The sequence below is a fragment of the Lissotriton vulgaris genome, chromosome 3_1 (genome assembly GCF_964263255.1).
Source record: "Lissotriton vulgaris chromosome 3_1, aLisVul1.2, whole genome shotgun sequence".
NCBI lineage: Eukaryota > Metazoa > Chordata > Amphibia > Caudata > Salamandridae > Lissotriton > Lissotriton vulgaris.
Genome location: NC_141689.1, coordinates 955566563 through 955585649, shown reverse-complemented (window position 1 = coordinate 955585649; position 19087 = coordinate 955566563). Strand labels below are relative to the sequence as shown.

General features: G+C 39.6%; 1 protein-coding gene across 1 annotated transcript in view; it reads right to left on the bottom strand.

Annotated features, from left to right (window-relative positions):
• The window catches only part of LOC147727266 (uncharacterized), a 734797-nt gene that overhangs the window by 489352 nt on the left and 226358 nt on the right, over positions 1 to 19087 (bottom strand). Inside the window, exon 8 of the mRNA XM_086961322.1 lies at positions 16918 to 17071. Coding sequence (XP_086817448.1) covers positions 16918 to 17071 — 154 coding nt within the window. The remainder of the gene's footprint in view (positions 1 to 16917; positions 17072 to 19087) is intronic.

Genomic DNA, 19087 nt, shown 5'->3' with positions numbered 1-19087 from the left:
ATGAGCCATAGTTAGAGGGCTACTGAAGTGGGTGGCTCAACACGTGCTGCAGGCCCACTAGGAACATTTAATTTACAGGCCCTGGACACGTGGCACACTTTACTAGGGACTTAAAAGTAAATTAAATATGCCAGTGGGGGATGAGCCAATATTACTGTGTTTACGAGAACACAAATGCCTCAGCACTGGTTAACAGTAGTAAAGTGCACAAAGTCCTACAGCCAGAATAAACTAGGTCAGGAAAGTGGAGGAGGTAGGCAAAACATTGGGGGGAAGGCAATCCTAAGGCTGTCAGGTCTAACAGTCACCAATTTAAATGTTACTTTCTTTTGGAAAACCATCAGCAAACTACAAAAACGACCCCCTGGTGAAGTTAATTTGGAGTTGGGCCTCTTCAGAAATAAATAGCTTTCTAGGTTCACCCATGCATTTCACACCTATTTCCACCGCAAACTGTAGCCACATAAATAGGAAAAATAGACTCCCAGTTAGAAAAATTGTTATGAAAATTGTGTTTCTTTTACAACTCTGCTTTTTCCTGGAAGCTGGGATGATGGTCATATTAGCACAGGAAACCTTTCCTGATGTCATCATTTGGAATTAACATATGCTTTTTTGCACAGCACTTTTTCCCATTTTTACAACAAAACACAAACATTTGCAATATTATGGTGTTTTGCTTGGCTCTCCCCAGTGGAATCCATAAAAACCTGGGTACTTTCAGAATTTCCAAAATGTAGGGAAAACAGCACAAATTTGACCTTGATACCTTTTGTGGGGGTAAAGTTAAGAAGGCTTACGCACAAAGTAGCCCAAAGGGCTAAATAAAAGGCTCAGCACTATATGGCAGGAAAGGCCTTTGAAGTTAAACACCATCATAAATGGTATAATTTTAAAAAAAACTTGCATTGCTCAAAACAACATGTAAAACTCAAAAAAGGAACTGTAGGCCGCCCCTAAATTATATATAACGAAAAATAGGACCCGCAAAGTCCCAGAATATACAACTGAAAACAAGCTTCTGTTTCTCCTTACGCCTATTGATTTATTCAATGATGGTTTTCCTGCTCGAAGAACCCGTAAATTAAACACCCTCGACTAGCGAAGAGTGTTTATTCTCGTCTCTTTTAAAGACATTTGCATAAAGTTAGTATCTGAAAACACTGGCACCACGCAGCGGATATTCCTTTCCTTCCTCAGACTGCCTCTGTTTCATAAATACATATATCCGAGATCAGCAGCGCTAATATATTCATTTTTTTGCATTTTTACAGACGTTGTGATTTGTGGAAATAAATGCAAATATTTAGAAAGTGTAGTGTAGTTGCCCACTTAATTATGGTCTTTCCTGCCAGCAGCAACAGTTTCCTTTACTTAGAACAACGTGTAATTTAATTCACTAGTTTAATGGGATGATCTGAATTCATGAGAAGTGTTCAAAACTTCCAGCAATTGTTCAGGTAAATATTTACAATTTGTGCTTTATTATTTTATTCATTTATATTTAAATAAGGCAGGCCTAGCCATATAGGTAGGAAGTGTGGGAAGAGTGAGCAAGAATAGGGTTTAACAAAGTCAGCATCATCAGAGATAATAGTGGGAGGCTAAGTCTGAAAGTACTAGTTTTTGTAACATCCATTTGTTTAAAAGGAAAACTTTGAAGAGTTCAATTTTTAGAGCTGGTATAAGCGCCACCAAGGATAGAGTGATCAAGACATTATCTCTCTCCAACTTTCTTGTGGATATATCATGCACCACCTGAAATCACTGTGAGTACAAATATTAGCACTCAGAAGCAAATCTGCCTTCTCAGTTTAAAAAAAAGCCTCTCTTATTATGGACCCGTGGCATGTGTACCCCTATTTAAGAAGTTTGTGAAGTCGCTTACTGGCTGGCCAAATGTGCCATGAGAAAGAAGAAGAAGAGAGATGCTGATCCAGGGGCTGAAAAGGTCAGCGTTGTCTGATTTTCATTAAAAAATCAAATTATTTATTATATGTGTAAGGCAGCGTTTCCCAGACTGTGGGGTGGAACCCACTAGTGGGTCACGAGACGGTTGTTGGTGAGTGAAGAATATCCTGGACTATATGCAGGGGCAGAGATTTGGGGGGTTTAACACCCTCCTAACAAATGTACTGTCTGATCATAGTTGGGTACAGGTGCTTTCAGTCGGGTATGGTGAGGTGTCTGTCAGATTTACCCAGGAATGCTTACACAGACACAGACAAAAACACAAACACGTTCTCTCCCTCTCTGTTTTGAAAGTCCTCAAAAATGTTGGTGATTTCACAAAATATTGTGTTTACTCTCGTAGTACTACCAATCTGCATTCCTCTTTATTTCCACTGCCCCTTAGGCCCCTCTCATGAACCTTGCTTGCCTTATAATGTATTTTAAAAGCCTGGTTGTTGGAAAATCTGACGCTCACACCCCAATCGCACTGACAAGTTCAGCCCCTGACTGTATGTAAGTAATTAAAAGTACTTACCTTATGTCTACACCAGTGCAAAGGTGCTGAACAATGTCTTTTTAAGTTCAATTTTAAAACAAACCTTTGCAAGTATTTTTTTTTTTTTAAAAATTTTAAAAGTTTTATATAGCGCTGGCTAGACCCAGAGGTATCAGAGCGCTTTACATGAGAAGATAATATAAAGCAAACATGGCATACAAGTAGATTAAAAGATAATGAAACAACATGTAAAATATACAAATCAAGATAGATATACGGTGGCTTGGAGCCCGGCAGATACGGAGGCGTTGGAGTGAGGCTCCCGATCCGGCACAGGTGAATCGCGCTCAGAGCGTATTACCTGCAACACTTCATGGAAAAATCAATGGGCGAACTGATGCTCACAATGATGCAGCCCCTCAGATAACGGCTCCGGTAATTTTAGCAACATTATTTATTTTCTCGACGGCCGCCATTTTGTGGCATTCATCGCGGCACGAACGCACCATTTCCCTCGTAAGTGGCGATTACATTTTTCCATTAGCACATATTTCAGACCCCCCTATGCGTGGGCAATGCTTTTTCCTCACTCAGCAGGGGTCTTAAGCGGCACGTCAGCCCAGTTTCACCTCACCTGCTTATAAGAGAGAGGTGATGTGGATACGACCGTCATTTTGTGTCTCATCTCTAATTTACTTGAGATAAGTTTTCAACATTAACAAAAGGCGCACTGGCTCCAGTTTTATTGCGCTACGAAGTCCTGCATGAAACTACTTTCATATATGTGATGCCTTTTTGATTGAAATGTTTCATTTTGCTTTCTCAAGTGATTTATTTCCTCGCTCTGAGGCGATGACCAAACAAACTCCTGGCATTTAAAGTTTCCTAATACTTTTTGGACTATTATATCTTCAACACCCATTCTGAAGGCGTGGCCTAGTTCAGCATTGCAATCTTTCAGTCTGATTTTCCTTCTTTTTGCTATTTTCCTCATTTTCATAATTTGCATTTGCTTTCTGGACTCTTAATTTCACAGGTTCATGGGCAGAATAAAAGATACCCTTTCTACTATTTCGAAACCAAAGCGTATTTTTATCAAGAATTCAACAATTGTTTCGGAATTCTCTAAGCTAGAAACTTTGGGGGTCCTTGACATAGATCAGTGCAAGACAAATATGGAACCTACGCAGATAGCGACTGGAAAGTCTAATGTGAAACGTTTAAAAAAAAACTGACCACCTTAACCGGCTTCCCCAGTCTCAATGGAATTACTAATTCAGGAAATAAGAGTTCTCAGACCTTTTGTAGAGGAAACAAATGCCAAACTACAAATCCTTTCAGACAATTGGTCGTTAGTCTTACAACAGTGGAGCAGAATGTTTCCTCTTTTCATGACGCCACCAAATGCGTTACCTCCTTACACTCTCAAGTATCATCACTACAAAAACAGGTTGAGGACCTTGAAAATCGAAATAGGAGAAATAATATGCGCATTTATAATTTGGCAGAGGGTGTTGAGGGCACAGATCCCATTGCTTTCTGTGGATCTTTTCTTTCCAAGATTCTTCATCTGCCAGAAGGAACATCATTGAATATCCAACGCGCCCATAGATTGGGTCATATTACCACCAACACTTCATCTTCACAGAGAACGAGAGGTGTAATTTTGTACTTTCTTGAGTACACAGGCCAGTTAAAGGTTCTGGCCACTGCCAGGGCTATTCAAAAAAGATGGTGAGGACATTATGTTTTTGCACAGGATTATTCTAAAGCCACCACATCACGATGTAAAGCCTTCCTCGACATGAGACCAACTCTCCGTTCCATGGGTGCCAGATATGGCCTCTCTCATCCATGCTTGTTTAAAGTTACTTATAATAACAAAACTACTTTGTATGATGATCCAACGCAGCTGCAAAGCTTCATAAATGTGCATGTGACAGGTTCCATGGACTCTTCAGGACCATCCTCCTCACATGTTACTTGATCTGCCGAAGTCGCTTCTTCAAGTTGTCACTTTCTTATTGAATGCAGGTTTTATGCTGTTATACATCTTTATTCGTTCTGCATTTTAATGTTATCTTTGACGTTGCTAATTAATTTGATGAGAATCTGCTTCTTCAATGTTTATGTTTTGTATATGAACTAAGTTAATTTGATCACTCCATTTCATTTTTGCATCCACAGTTACATTTATGTTTTGGCATGATCCCCCCCCCGCCCCCCCCCCCCCCCAGTTCGGTCTAGTCCTCGCTGGGCATCTGGTCTGCTCCATGTGGTTCCACCTTCCCACACTTTCATGTTCCCTTTTTGTAGGTATGTTTTTTGTTTTGTCTTTTGTTATGTGTTTTGCTATATATTTTTCTACTTTTTTCTTTTACCATCTAATCTCTTCACTCACTTTTTCTTATGTGACTATTTTCTTATTTCATACCTATGTCTGCTTATCTACTTTTTATATTTCTCTACGTTATGAACTCATTTTCCTCCTTCTTTTCTCTATTATCTCTTTAAATCTAAACAATATTTCTGCAATGAATTGGACTTTAGTGTTTCAAGCTCGGATTTTTCCATTTTTGACCCTTTCACCTTTTCTTGTTTCTTCCTAAATACTCTCTATACTTCTCAATGTCTTAAACTCATTTCACCCTCTCTTTTTTCTTTTATCTCTTTTTATGCTATACAATGTTTTTGCACTGAATTGGACTTTTGCACTACAAACTTGGATTATTCTATTATTGTTTTTTTATCTTATTGAGTTGGATTGTTACTTTATGCTGCTTTTATCATTCCACTTTTATATCTCATGTCACTTAAATTGGTTTCATGGAACATTAGGGGTCTAAACTCTCCTATCAAGAGACAGAGAGTTTTATCAAACTTGGCTAAGTTAAATGCTGATATTGTTTTCTAACAAGAAACCAATCTTACAGATATTGAATCCCTGAAATTGAAACAGGGCTGGGTGGGTGAGGCTTATTTTTCTCCAGGGGATGGTAAACGAAATGGAGTGGTGATACTATGTTGTAAATCTTTACCAGTTACGTTGTTATCGCAAGAATCAGATGATGAAGGGAGATGGCTCATTGTTAAACTATCACTAAAGGGTGTTCTAGTCTCTCTTCTTAATGTTTATGCACCTACAGGCGGAGATGCTTCCTTTTGGCCTGCTTTAGCTAAGCATATTTCTCACTGCATTGAAGATAATTCTATTATGGCTGGAGACTGCAACCAGGTGTTTTACCCCTTTTTAGACAGAAACTCAAAAGTGTCCTTCGTACCCAGTAAATCTCATACATCTTTTACTCACACTATACATCAACATAAATTGCTTGACGCTTGGCGCATTTGTAACCCGACTACTAGAGAATATTCCTTCTAATCCTCCACCCATCATACCCAATCAAGGATTCACTATGTTTTTGTATCCCATAACATTTCGCAGTCCCTTACACATGCAGAAATTGGCCCTATTCTCCTATCGGATCATGCATGAGTTTCAATTGGCTTTGATATACTCCCCAGAAACAATGCTCCTAGAGAAGATGGCGTATTAATAATGCACTCCTCTTAGATTCACTACAGCTTTTGCCTCCTTCTCCACGGAATATTTTGAAAGAAATAATACAGATTCCCTGTCTCCCGCAACCATTTGGGATGCCTTTAAGGCGTCAGCAAGAGATTTTATTTTAGGTTACGTGGCAAAGAACCGAAAAGCTGCGTGTAAGATTACTAGGGACCTTCTCCAAGACATTAAGGTATTAGAACATTCATATTACACATCAAACTCAGAAGAATGTTTAAAGACCCTCATCAATGCTAAATTGAAATTTAACAAAAAATCAACAGAAGATGCTTCACTTTATTTATTAAAATCCAGCGCAAAATTTTATGGAGGTAAAAACAAGGCAGGAAACATTTTAGCCAATTACTTAAAGATTCGCTAAAACAAACTAAACATTGAGTCTGTTTTTGATGAGCACTCAGTCTCAAAATTTAAAGATGCTGAAATTTTAAATGAATTCTCCCTTTTATAAATCTTTATACTCATCAGAAACCCAACCTACAGATCGCTCATTATCGCAATCTTTCTCTAACATCCAAAAGCCTCAACAGGCCCCTTTGGATTTTTCCCACTTAGACTCGGACCTCTCCCAACATGAACTTCTAAAAGCCCTTCAGAATCTCAAAAAAGACAAAGCCCCTGGCCCGGATGGCTTTACCGTTGAATTCCATACTCATTTTGCTCAGCTTTTAATACCCAAATTGCATTCACTTATACATTTTTTTTGTACCTCAAAAAATTCCTCTGGTTCATTTTCTGAAGCCCATATCTGTCTTATCCCTAAAGAAGGTAAAGACTCTAAATATTGTAAAAACTACAGACCTATTTCGCTAGTCAATATTGATTATAAATTTGTTTCTAAAGCTTTGGCCATACGTCTTGACTCTTACCTACCAAATTTACTAGGAAAGGTTCAGCCTGGCTTTGTCAAAGGGGGAGTCATTACAGATAACACACAGCTCTTTTTTTATATCTTATCCGAATCTTCACATCTTGACCATCCTTTGGCTGCAATTGCACTAGATGCCGAAAAGGCTTTTGGTAGAGTTGAGTGGAAATATTTATTTTACACCCTTAAATGGTTTGTATTTGGACCCAATTTTATAAATGTACTATCTCTCCTCTACTTTAATCCTCGTGCTGCAGTTTGTGCCAATGGCTTAATCTCCTCATTTTTTAACTTAAGCAGAGGGGTGCGCCAGGGGTGTCCTCTTTCTCCTTTCCATTTTTACTTGACCCTAGAGCCATTTTTATCCAAACTACGTCAAAACCCAAACATGTATGGATGTCAAATACCAAATGTTCACATCAAAATTGCAGTCTATGCTGATGATATTCTGCTTTTTTTGTCCAAACCAGAAGAATCAATTTCGGCTTTTTAGCGGAAGTGAAATTTTATTCACTCATTTCTGGATACAAATTAAATAATGATACATGCGAAATACTACTGTTAACAAAACTCACAATTTCAGTCTTTTCAATTTAAATGGAGTACAAATCATATTAAATATTTAGGTTTACACTTTACTCAATGGTGTGGCCAGGCAAATGAGTGACCCCTCTTCTGTGATCACCTAAAACTAGAGCTGAGGGCTACCCCTCTCTAGAGGTTGGTGTAATTCACTTAATTCCATGAGGTATAATGAGCAGAATTACCTACAAATTCTGCTCTGTTGAATGACACAAATTATGCTGGAATATTAATTCTGCATTTAGTGCTGTTTTCTTAACGCAAAAATGATTCCTTGGGTCCAAAATGAGAGCAATGATGCATTTTGCACTCATAGTGCTAAATGCAACAGAACATCAATAGCAGCACGAGTAGCCACTCATACGTGCTAAATGTGCTTTTGGGGTAGGGTTTTCCCCTAACCTAGTCCCTGCATGTAGCACTAGTTGTTTTAGAGCTAAATACACCCTCACTTTTGAAATAAGGATACGTTTTGCATTAAGAAAATAGCGCTAGATGCATCAGAATATGAACAGCAGCATGAGCAGCTGCCCACACTCTCTAAATCTGCTCTTGATGCAGGTTTTTTAACCCAAATTATTCGTAATTACCCATTATTATTGGTCATTCCAAGTCGAAAAGAGTAATGCAGAATTACTACAATTACTCTGGTTACTCTGGTGTAATTCAATTTACTCCCAGGCCTCCTCCTCTCTAAGAATGGTGCCTGGCTGACTAGAGGGACATAAAAGGAGCAGGCCTAGGTGTTAGCTACATCTGCCCTTAATAGGGTAGGCGTCTTTGAAATTAATACGTTCCTGGGCACTGCCAAGATGGTTGCCCTTTCGGAGGAACACGTCCACACTCCCAAGGCTTTTGTCTCCACTATAGGATAAAACTCATATCTCATTATAGGGGATATTCAGCTATTGGGTGACATTTGGAAGCTTGTGAAAGTGGGCTTCCGGAGGCTTTAGGCAGGTAAAAGGTGACTTTTTAAATGCACTGTTTGCAAAATAATTATTACAATCCGACTTTATCAATGAGTTGGACTTGTAATAAATATTTTTAAACTTTCAAGAATGAAATGTGTAGATGTTTCTTCAGAGTAGACAACATTATTTAATTTTAATGTTACATCCATGCTTTCCTGTGGAACAGCTAAGCCTTTTACAGGGAAAATAGCTTCTGGGCGAAATAGCTTCTTGTCACTATAAGAACATGTTTTACATTAAACTTTTGCATTACCTACTTTTAAATACCATGCCACTGTACCTTATAGGCATTAAGGCCTACTTAGGTGTGACTTAATATTATTCAAAAGGAGGGGTTGGGCTTGTCAAAATGGGTTATTTTGGCAGATCACATTTTCAGGTTTAAAACTGCATATATAAGCTACAATGGTAGGCCTGAAGTCAGGTTTGCATTGCCACTGTAGTGGGTTGCACAGTGTGTGCTACTGCCCACTAGTGACATTTAACTTACACACCCTGGGTACACTTTGTACCATATACAAGCAACTTGTAGGTAAGTTAAATATCCTGGTTAGGAGAATAGCCAATTTTGACATGTTTTAGGAGTCAGAACATATGCTCTGGGGCCTTATTTGTAGAGTTCCAAAACACACAATTAAAAAAAATAGCAACATCAGTCAACAAAATGGGAGTGATCAATCAAAAAGAGGTATTTCCTCCACCAGTACTTCCCAAACATTTTAGACCCACAGCCCGATTTTTAGAAAGACAAACTTTCACGACCACCTAGCTTTAATGAAAATAAGGTAGGGGCCGTTTTTTAATGTGATAAACGCAGTTGTTTGTAAATGTAATCCCCTTGACCACACTCTTTGATATTGGACTGTGGCAGATTGTGAAATGCATTGGAGTCTGGAGCTTGAACACTTTTCAGATTGGGGTGCTGACTTGTGGCATCCGTTCACTAAAATCACAAGGATGCTGAAAAATCTTGGTGTTGATACCAGTCGGTTAACCAATTTGAGAAACACCTTCCACATCTTAGTATGGAGATTAGGTATGGCCTCATATCCATTTTTGTGTTAAAACTAGACCCAGTGCTGAAGTTTGGAATTCATATATGTATTGAGGTTTTATATAGCGCCAGCATGGTCCTATGGCATTGGAACACTTTTCAAGAGCACCAGATTACATTATACAAAGCCAGATTAATTTTATTATAAATACAGAAGAGTAATTTATTTATCCAGAACAAAGAACGTTGAGCCAACTCCAAGATTCCAACCAGGTTCCCTGGATCCAAAGTTGGCAGTTCTGGCCATTAGGCCTCATCCATATTTCTGAATTTGTGTGTGAAAGTCATACACAAGTGGCATGCTTGTGTATGATCACATATAGTGAGCACATTCTCTGTTGAAATGTTTTTCTGAAATAAAAAAACAACAGGAACGAATACTGGATGGTTCACCAAGAGTTTTGTTGGAATACTTGCTCCTTGCTCCAATCAAAGCTGTGCTAAACCTTGCAGCCAGGCTCATCACAGACTGCAAACGCTTCGATTATATATCCCCAGCTCTCAAATCTCTTAAATGGCTCCCTATTGAAGACAGATCTCCCTATAAAACTGCCTGCATTACTCATAAAGTCCTCTCCAAAACACTCTGCAGTACCTTTCTCTTACAAACTTCTCATTGCGGGCACTGCACGACCTCTGAGAAGCACCAATACCCTCCTCCTAATCCCACCACTACATAAAAAGAAATCCACACAATCACGCTCCTTCTCTGGTAATGCCCCTATCATCTGGAATTCCCTCCCAAAAAACCTGTACTGTAACCCCTCCTATTTCAGCTTCAAAAAGACCTAAAAATCCACCTCCTCAATTATTACTGGGGATCATAACCTGTGACCTGCACTTCATCTCCAACTCACCATGTTGTTTTAGTTCAGTAATATTTGTCCATTCCCTGAACATCCTCTACCGAATTTCTTGATTTGTATAGTTCGTGCCCCCGTTAATCTATTTGATTTGTATATTTTGCATGTTGTTTTCATTATCTTTTATCTACTTGCCATGTTTGGCCCAATCATTATTGGGGGTCCTAACCTGTGACCTGCACCTGATCTCCAATAACCATGTTATATTTGTTCAGTAATATTTGTCCTTTCCCCGAACATCATCTTCCTAATTACTCGAAGTGTTTAGCTCTTGCACCTGTATATCTATCTTTTTTTTAAGTTCAAATTATTTTATTGAAAAGAAAACAAGGTGACCATACAAAGTATACGTTATAGATCTTACAACATCTCATTCCAATCTTTGCTTAGAAAGTAAAGGAATTGGACGGATAATACAGAAGTGAAACAAAACAGAAAACAATGTTCATTAAATGAAACATATGCAATTTAAGAAATATGAAAGAGACTTATGGAACTACTAGGGAAGTCAGGGTGGTTTGGGAACCTCCTGTTGAGACGGTTTCGGTAAAGAACATCTCTTGGCACTATCATCAATAAATGTGGTAACAGGTGACCACAATTCTACGAGCTTTGTAGCCATTTGAGGGGGGTATACAAAGGCAGTGTCTAATCTATGATTATGGCAAACAGTGTACCACCAAGCTCTGTACGAAATCTTCGAGAAGTCTTTCCAATTGACAGTAGTTTGTTGAAAGGCAATCGCTAACAATAAATTGATAATCTTGACATTAAGTGAAACCCCGTCCCAGATAGGAGAGAGACTACCCAAGAAGATATGAGTAAAAGAAAAAGGAAATGTAGTATCATATATCAAGTTAACTTGTGACCATACTTCCTTCCAGAAGGTTTGTACGTGTGGACAAGTAAATAACATATGAAACAAGTCAGCATTGGGGAAAGAGCAGGTCCAACATGTGTCCGGAGTGGCTGGAAAACGCTTACCTAAAATGGCTGGTGTGAATAAAAGTCTATTGTAAACAGAATCTTTTTGCCTCCAAAGACCAGAACAAACCAGTCAAGTGAATTTGACAATTGTGTGCTGTCCCAAACATTCATGTTCCTTCTGCTCAGAGCCTTTTTCCTCAGCAGTAAATCAGTTTCAGTGGGACGTCACTGGGGAGATAGCCGGCCTCATGAACCCCTTTTCGCCTATAGCTTGCAGCCTTGACTGACTGTACTTGTACTGTACTGGATCTCTGTGCTGGATCTCTTGCCTTTAGTCCCTCTGCAGGTTTCTGGACACTCTCATTAAACCAGTATCCATTCCTCCAGTAGGACTAGCAATCCCCAAGTTCTGGTACAGGTAAGTATGCTATCAGTATTTTAATGCAATATTCATCCTATTATATATGCAGTGATTATAACCAACTCACCATTTTTCCCAGATTGGTGTGTTCAGCTGTGGGTGATTCTATATTTTTCCTACTAATCGTCGTTTATTTCCTGTGTCACTAAGACCATTCCTCTAGAGCATTGTATTCTATCTAGTGCTCTTACATTTTGTTCAGGGAAGTAGGGGTTGGAAGCCCTTATTAAAACTTGTGGGCGAGACATCTGTATACAAAAGACAGGTGGTTCTCTTTTGAAGACAGGATGTGATCCAGTCAAGAGCAGTCCCCTCGATGCTTTATAGAGTCTTTGGATTAGAGTGTCATGGTCAACTGTGTCAATGGCAGCTAAGAAGTCTAATAGAAGTAGTGCAGCAACTACGTTCTGGTCTGCTATGTTTTAAGGTCATGCCAGATGTTGATGAGGTCAGATTCTCTGCCTCTTCCTGGATGGAATCCTGCTGGGAAGTCGGAAAGTATAGAATTATCTTCAATGAAGTGTGACATCTGGGTGAATTCTGCTCTTTCCATCAGTTTGCCTAGCAAAGGTCCATTTGTAATCAGGTTGTAGGTGTTGGGGTCATGTGGGTCCAGGTTTGTGTTCTTTAATAATGTATGTATGTATGTATTTTTAAGTCTTTTAGAAAGATTCCTGTAGTTAAAGACTTATTGATGGTTCTTCTTACTGGTGTGGCAGCAGAGGTAGTTAAAAGAATGTTCTTGAAGATTTGTAGTTGAAAAGGGTCAGAAGGGCAGCCGCCTGGCCTGCTTGATTTGACAAGATTCAAAATTCACTTTGTGATAGTTGCTGGTAGGAATGCAGAGGCTGAGTTTGCCTACTCATATAGGGAATTGTTATAAATGGGTCAGTGCTGGTGGTTTTCCGTTGTTTTAAATAGGAGTCCAACAGGTCTGCTTTGGTTGTGTAATGATTTGCCAGTTTGTCAGTAAATTCTTGAGTAATGGGATGAGTTCCTTCTGTGCACTTAGGTTCATAAAAATCTGTGAGAATTTGATAAAATTCCTTATTTGCACATTTAGCATTTTGAATTCTGTCTGAATAGTATCTTTTTTGATTAATGACTTGTATATTCTGCTAAGTTTGTGTAGGTGAAGTGTGTCTCTATGGCTATTTGTTTTGGGCCAGGTGTGTTGCAGCTTTGCAAATTTTCGTTTTTAGTTCTGCATGCCTCCAAGTTGCATGTTTTCTTTTGTCCTGTGTTGTAGCTCTTAGTGGTATTGGGATATCAAAGGTTCATGGAGCCACACATAACGTTTTTGAATGGAATTTATTGTGTCTAGATCTGTGTTGGATGTTTGTTGTGTTTCTAAGTTTTGAAAATTGAGCTTGGATTCGAGGCAAATATAGTCTCACCAGGGTATAAATTAAGTACTATATCTGGTGTACTTCAGTTGCTGAATTTTAAGGTTTAAGTAAATAGTTGATTGATGGTCTGTTTTCTCTGAATCTTTTGAAGATTACATTTTAGCTGTATTCTCATAGATGAAATCCATGTATTTAAGATCCAGGTGATCTGTTTTTATAGGAACTGCCACAGTGCCTACAATACCTCAAACTCTGTTTTCAAATTAGCAGTAGTGCTCGGCTGGAAATTAATGAAGTGGTAAGCGTTGGTTTGTGCACACAAGGTGCATACCTCAAAAAGTTAATTGATAGGCTCCAACACATACAGGATTGGGCTGCAATGCTGACCTTATGTTATGTTATGTGTTTATTTTTGTATAGCGCATATGTCACCGTTCGGTCTCAGAGCGCTTGCTGAGTCTGAAATTTGAGAGACAGGAGGCGATGAACTGTTTAAAATAGCCAGGTTTTTAGATTCTTGCGGAAAGTTATGTGGTTAGGGTCAGTTCTAATGGAGAGTGGTAAGGAGTTCCAGGTGGTGGGGCCTATTTTTGAGAAACTTCTGTCACCATTTCTGACAGTCCTAACCTTTGGGACTTTTAGAAGGTGTTTATTGGATGAACGTAGAGTCCTTCCCGGGCAGTAGCTCTGGAGCTTTCTCTGAAGGTATTTTGGCCCCTGTCCATTAATGGACTTGTGCACTAGGCAGCAGATCTTAAATTTGATGCGCTTTCTAATTGGAAGCCAGTGTAGAGTCCTTAGGCACGGGGCTGAAGGGGTACGGGGAGGGAGGTCAAGAATCAGCCTTGCAGCAGAGTTTTGCAAGGTCTGGAGTTTGGTTAGGAGACCTTCGTTCACATCAGCCAATAGTGCGTTCCCATAATCAAGGCGACTGATTATGAGGCCCTGGATGAGGGGTTTCCGGGAAGCAAGTGGTATCCACTTGAAGATTTTTCTTAGGTTTCTCATTTGCCCAATGCAGGTATGAACCACTTTATTTATGTGTTGGGACAGAGTCAGCTTATCATCGATGATGATACCCAGGTTTCTAGCAGAATTTTTTGGTGCTGGGCAGGGGCCTAGGGATGATGGCCACCATTCTTCAGACCAGTTTTTATTGGCCTTGCCAAATAGCAGAATTTCTGTTTTCTCGGCATTTAGCATTAAGTGGTTAGTCCTCATCCATTCTTGGGTGGAAATTATGCACTGTTGGAATCTCCCTTTAACATCTGAGAGCTTTGGTCCTAGGGTTATGAGGATCTGGGTATCATCGGCGTAAGATACCGTCTCAAAGCCATAAGCTTTGATTACTTTATCTAGAGGTGATAGGTATATATTAAATAGAGTTGGGCTCAAGATCGAGCCCTGTGGAACACCTCTATCATTATCAACGTAAGATGAGGAGAACGGGCCAAATTTTACCTTTGATCGTCTGCCTGTCAGATAGCTCTGAATCCATCTGCGTGCTTGACCCTCGACACCAATCTCAGCTAGCCGCTTTAGTAGGACGCTATGAGAGATGGTGTCGAAGGCCGCCGACAGGTCAAGTAAAATTAGGATGGCCGATTGCTTGGCGTCCAAGGACAGCCGGATGTTATCTACAACCTCCAGGAGGGCAGTCTCGGTGCTATGGCAGGCTCTAAAGCCCGATTGGGTGGAGTCCAGTAGCATGTTGTCCTCTAGATGTTTGGTTAGTTGGGTGTTGATCAGTGCTTCCATAATTTTGCCAAAGAGTGGCAAAAGCGAGATAGGGCGATAGTTTACAGGTTGCTCCGGATCAGCATTGTTCTTTTTTAGGATGGGTCTTACAGTAGCTATTTTCCAAGACTCGGGAAAGATGGCTTGGGCTATAGATAGATTATAGAGTGCCGTTAATTCAGTCAACATGGCAGGGGCTATTTTTGTCAGAATCTGAGCAGAGGCGGGATCGCTAGGGGAGCCTGATATTACTCTTTTTAATTTATCTCTGACTTCTACCACCGTTACAGTGTGGAATTCGAGGAGGGGTTTAGGCAGGGGTGTGGCTTCCAGGATAGGCAGATTAGATGGATATGAGAGATTGTCCTTGGTGTTGAAGGAATCAGTCTCACTATGAAAGGCTTTATGGATTATATCAATTGTAAAGTGGAAAAATCTGGGCCCCATGAAAAATGCTTAAATGTAATCCCAGTTGGCCCTAAAAACATGCAGATATGAGTCAAAAAGCTGGAGGCAAACTAGTAATCCCTGTTTACTCAAATCCAGAACCAGGCAGCAAAAGAAATTTAAAAAACAAATGTCTGCCGATCTCTCGAAATTCTTGGCTCAATACCCTGGAATTCTCTCCCCCAAATTATTTGATCTTCAGGAAACTGCTGCGGTTGAAACTGTTAAGGAAATGCTGGGAAGCTAACCAAATGCAATGATGCATAAAACAATGTGGGTAGACTCTTGTTATGCTAGACTGAGGATTAACCACTCACAACCCCACTAGTATAATCATGCTGTTGTTCTCCCAATAACATAGTTCTCATTATTGCCACACCCTTACCAAATTAGCTTCTAGCACCTCTTTGCTGCTCTCATTTCCTAAGCATTATAAGAGAAATATACAGCAGAAAGTGTTCCTCACTGCCTGCTTGTAGGTTTTCATTAGTCATCACTACCAATGGCACGATTATACATCATGGCCTTTGGTTTCCTATATTGCTGCCTAACATTAACCTGCCAACTGCTGTCCATCATGTCTGTAGACTCTGGTATAAGGCAGGAAGCTTCTTGATTTACTGTCCAAGACACAGGGCCAATCCTTTGTACATGCCACTAAACCAAGAAAGTCCAAAAAACGAACTTTTCATGAGGCCTGGTTCTTGTCTGCATGTATGGTATCCAATTTGGAAACTCTAACAATGTTTGTACTTCGAGGATTAGTTACAAAATTGTGTACTAGTATCTCCCAAGGTCTTCTGAATGAAACAAATCTAGGCCCGGGCAGAATTATAATTCTGCTTGTGGAATTGGCAGATTTTGGTACCTTCACATTACATTTGTAACACAGAGTTTATGCCAAATTCCACCAATTAGGGCATGGTGGAATTATTCAGAGGTTCGTGCCATGCAATGTTTACAGGAATAATGCAAGGCTCCCCAACATGCTCATGCCATCACGACTTACTGTCCCCTGGCGCAATTTCCAGTTTCCACGAGCCATACAGAGCATTTTATAACACCGGTGATAGTGAGCAGCCATGGTTAGAGAGGGCTGCAGTTCGAGTATATTTGTTGCAGCTCAAGTAGATTTTTTACTCAAGCAGCAGCAAAATCAACTGGCATGGCCGCACGCTCCCTCGCACAACACATGGTGCTGTTCGCACTGATTTTCAGCACTGCTCGCACTACCAGTACTAAATTGCAGTGCTAGCTGCATATTTGCCGCGTGTTGGCGGAATTCTACGGAATCTCGTGGAGTTTATCTGTAACGCTGCAGAATTCCACGGAGTAAAACTCAGTGTAATTCCGCCCATCCCTAAAAATACTAATCCTATTAGAAAAACCATAAGGAAAAGAAACTATCACTGGACAATAATGCAGGTACTACTACTGTCTACGAGTAAGCCTTGATTGTAATATCTTTATAGAAGAGGTGTCATCTTATCCTATCTTTCTGCCCATTGCCCTCCTAAAGTTATTTCATGTATGTATAACTGATAAGTTCTTGGGTATGTTCAGACTTAGGTGCAGACTGGGATCTAAGCATCATGCATTCCAAATCTGGTGTCAAATAATTTGTTTTCCGCATACATTTGAATTGGTATCATGTACTCACACAAAGTTTCATCAGCAGTGAGCTGTCGGAAGCGATGGCAGACCTGTGCCGTCTGACAGAGATCCTTATGGGAAAGCCAGGTGAAGACACCAATCCAGATTTCATCAGGAAGATACAGCCACATGGACAGATATCGATGGTCACCGATCATATCCTAAAATCAACAGAACATCCATGAACATCCACATTTGTTGTGATGGTGTGTTGACAAAACAAAGAAAAACGTAATTGGCTAATAACAATAGGAAACTTCATCCTCAAGGGGTACATTATTGCTGTCAGAAAAGCAACAGATGATATATATATATATATATATATTTATATATATATATATATATATATATATATATATATATATATATATATATATATATATATATATATATAGAGTGCAATATAAAGGTCACCAAACAAATTCCAACTCAAAACTATGGTAGGTGTTCCCTCCTTTCTAGATTGACAGAGTATGAATGATCAAGGACAGATTAAAATAACTGGGTTCACTGGCAATGTTGCCGTCCATATAAGCAATTCAGTATGGTCCAGGCACACCACTGAAAGCCCAGCTAGTATGTGAGTAATATTTGGACTGCAGCTGGAAACTGCTAAACTAACGTAGCAGGCAGACTGGCATCCGATTCATAAATGGTGACCTAGATTCCGAATACCCCAGCATCAAGCAGCCAAATCAAAGTGAAAAATGTTATCCAATCAATTACCAAGCATTTTTAAAATAGCGCACAGCTTGAATGAAAAGTTGGACATTCTGTCCATTTCATTATGTTGCCGATTCACTGGAGAAGCAGTACATAAGCTGATGAAGGTTGCTGTGGTACACAGACTTTAGCTGCACATGGCCCATGCTAAAAATAAACCCAGAGATTTTTTACTACATCCCAACCTGGGATAATTGTTCCTTATCTAAGATATTTATATTCAATTACGATTGGAGGATCAGTTGTAGCAGAGCGGGGCTTTAAATGTTTTTCAAATGTTTCGATGGTATTCCCAGAAAATGCTTCTTTAAATATATACATGTTCGAGATTACTTGGCACAAAAGATTGGTAAGCAAATCATGTTGACAAGTATTGAAATAAGAAATAGGTCTGGCCTTTAGTATCCAGTTTTTCCAATGCTTCTTTTCATAGGCATACTATATAATTATTAACGGCTGCAAGATGACCAAATGCTTAGAAGCAAGGGGCTGGTCAATAAAACATGTCAATAACATTCTGAGATGGCCACCCAAAGGGGCTATTTTTAAATGTTTTTGTTACACTTTGACAAAAACCACTCGAAGATGGCCACTCATGCGTGCGCACACATGGGCATACACACTCACGCACAGGCTGCATCTTGGAATGGGTTCAGTTATAAAATATTACAAGAAATTCAAACAAAATGGTTTCTTTTATAAAAATGTAACAGAACCTATTTAAACATGGTTATCTATGCTATAAATAAGTCTGCACACATTCGACTGCACCAGTGGCCATTTTGTATTTCTGTTTGACATTCTTTCTTACTAACAAAGAATACTAAAGTACATTTTAAAATAACCACCATTAGCAGTGCCTATGGGGGAGTTCACGGACGGCCAGGCAGCAGTGTCTAGGAGCAGTCTAAGCGGTCTCCAAAGTAAAAGGAAAATGCAGTTTGTTTAAAGTAAAATAAAGCACACATTGTCCCATAAGCCCTGGTGCTGAAGAGCAATATTTTAATGGTGAATATGCATAAACAAGATGCTGTCATTCATATGCAGGAAAGCCAGTGCTTGAAGTGAGGTGGTCCCTTGTCCCATGCTGTATGCTGCGGCAGGTGCAAGCAAAGTGCAAATGATAATATAGCAGACCAATGGATTAAGACACTGATTAAAACCCCCAATATATATTTATATCATATATATTAGAAAGTAGTCTTCTGAGGCAGCTAAAGATCAAATATAACAAGCATTGATAATGCATCGTTTCGCCTATGTAACGCATAATGGGCCAGATGTACGGCCATATTTTGCGGTTGCAAACGGGAAATCTGCCCATTTGCGAACACAAAATTGATCGGCCCCATGTACAAACCCTATTTTTCAAATTGATAACCTATTACCGACTTGCAAAATAGGGTTTGCGACTCGCTATTAGGGAGGGACCTGCCTAGGTCTCGGAACATGAG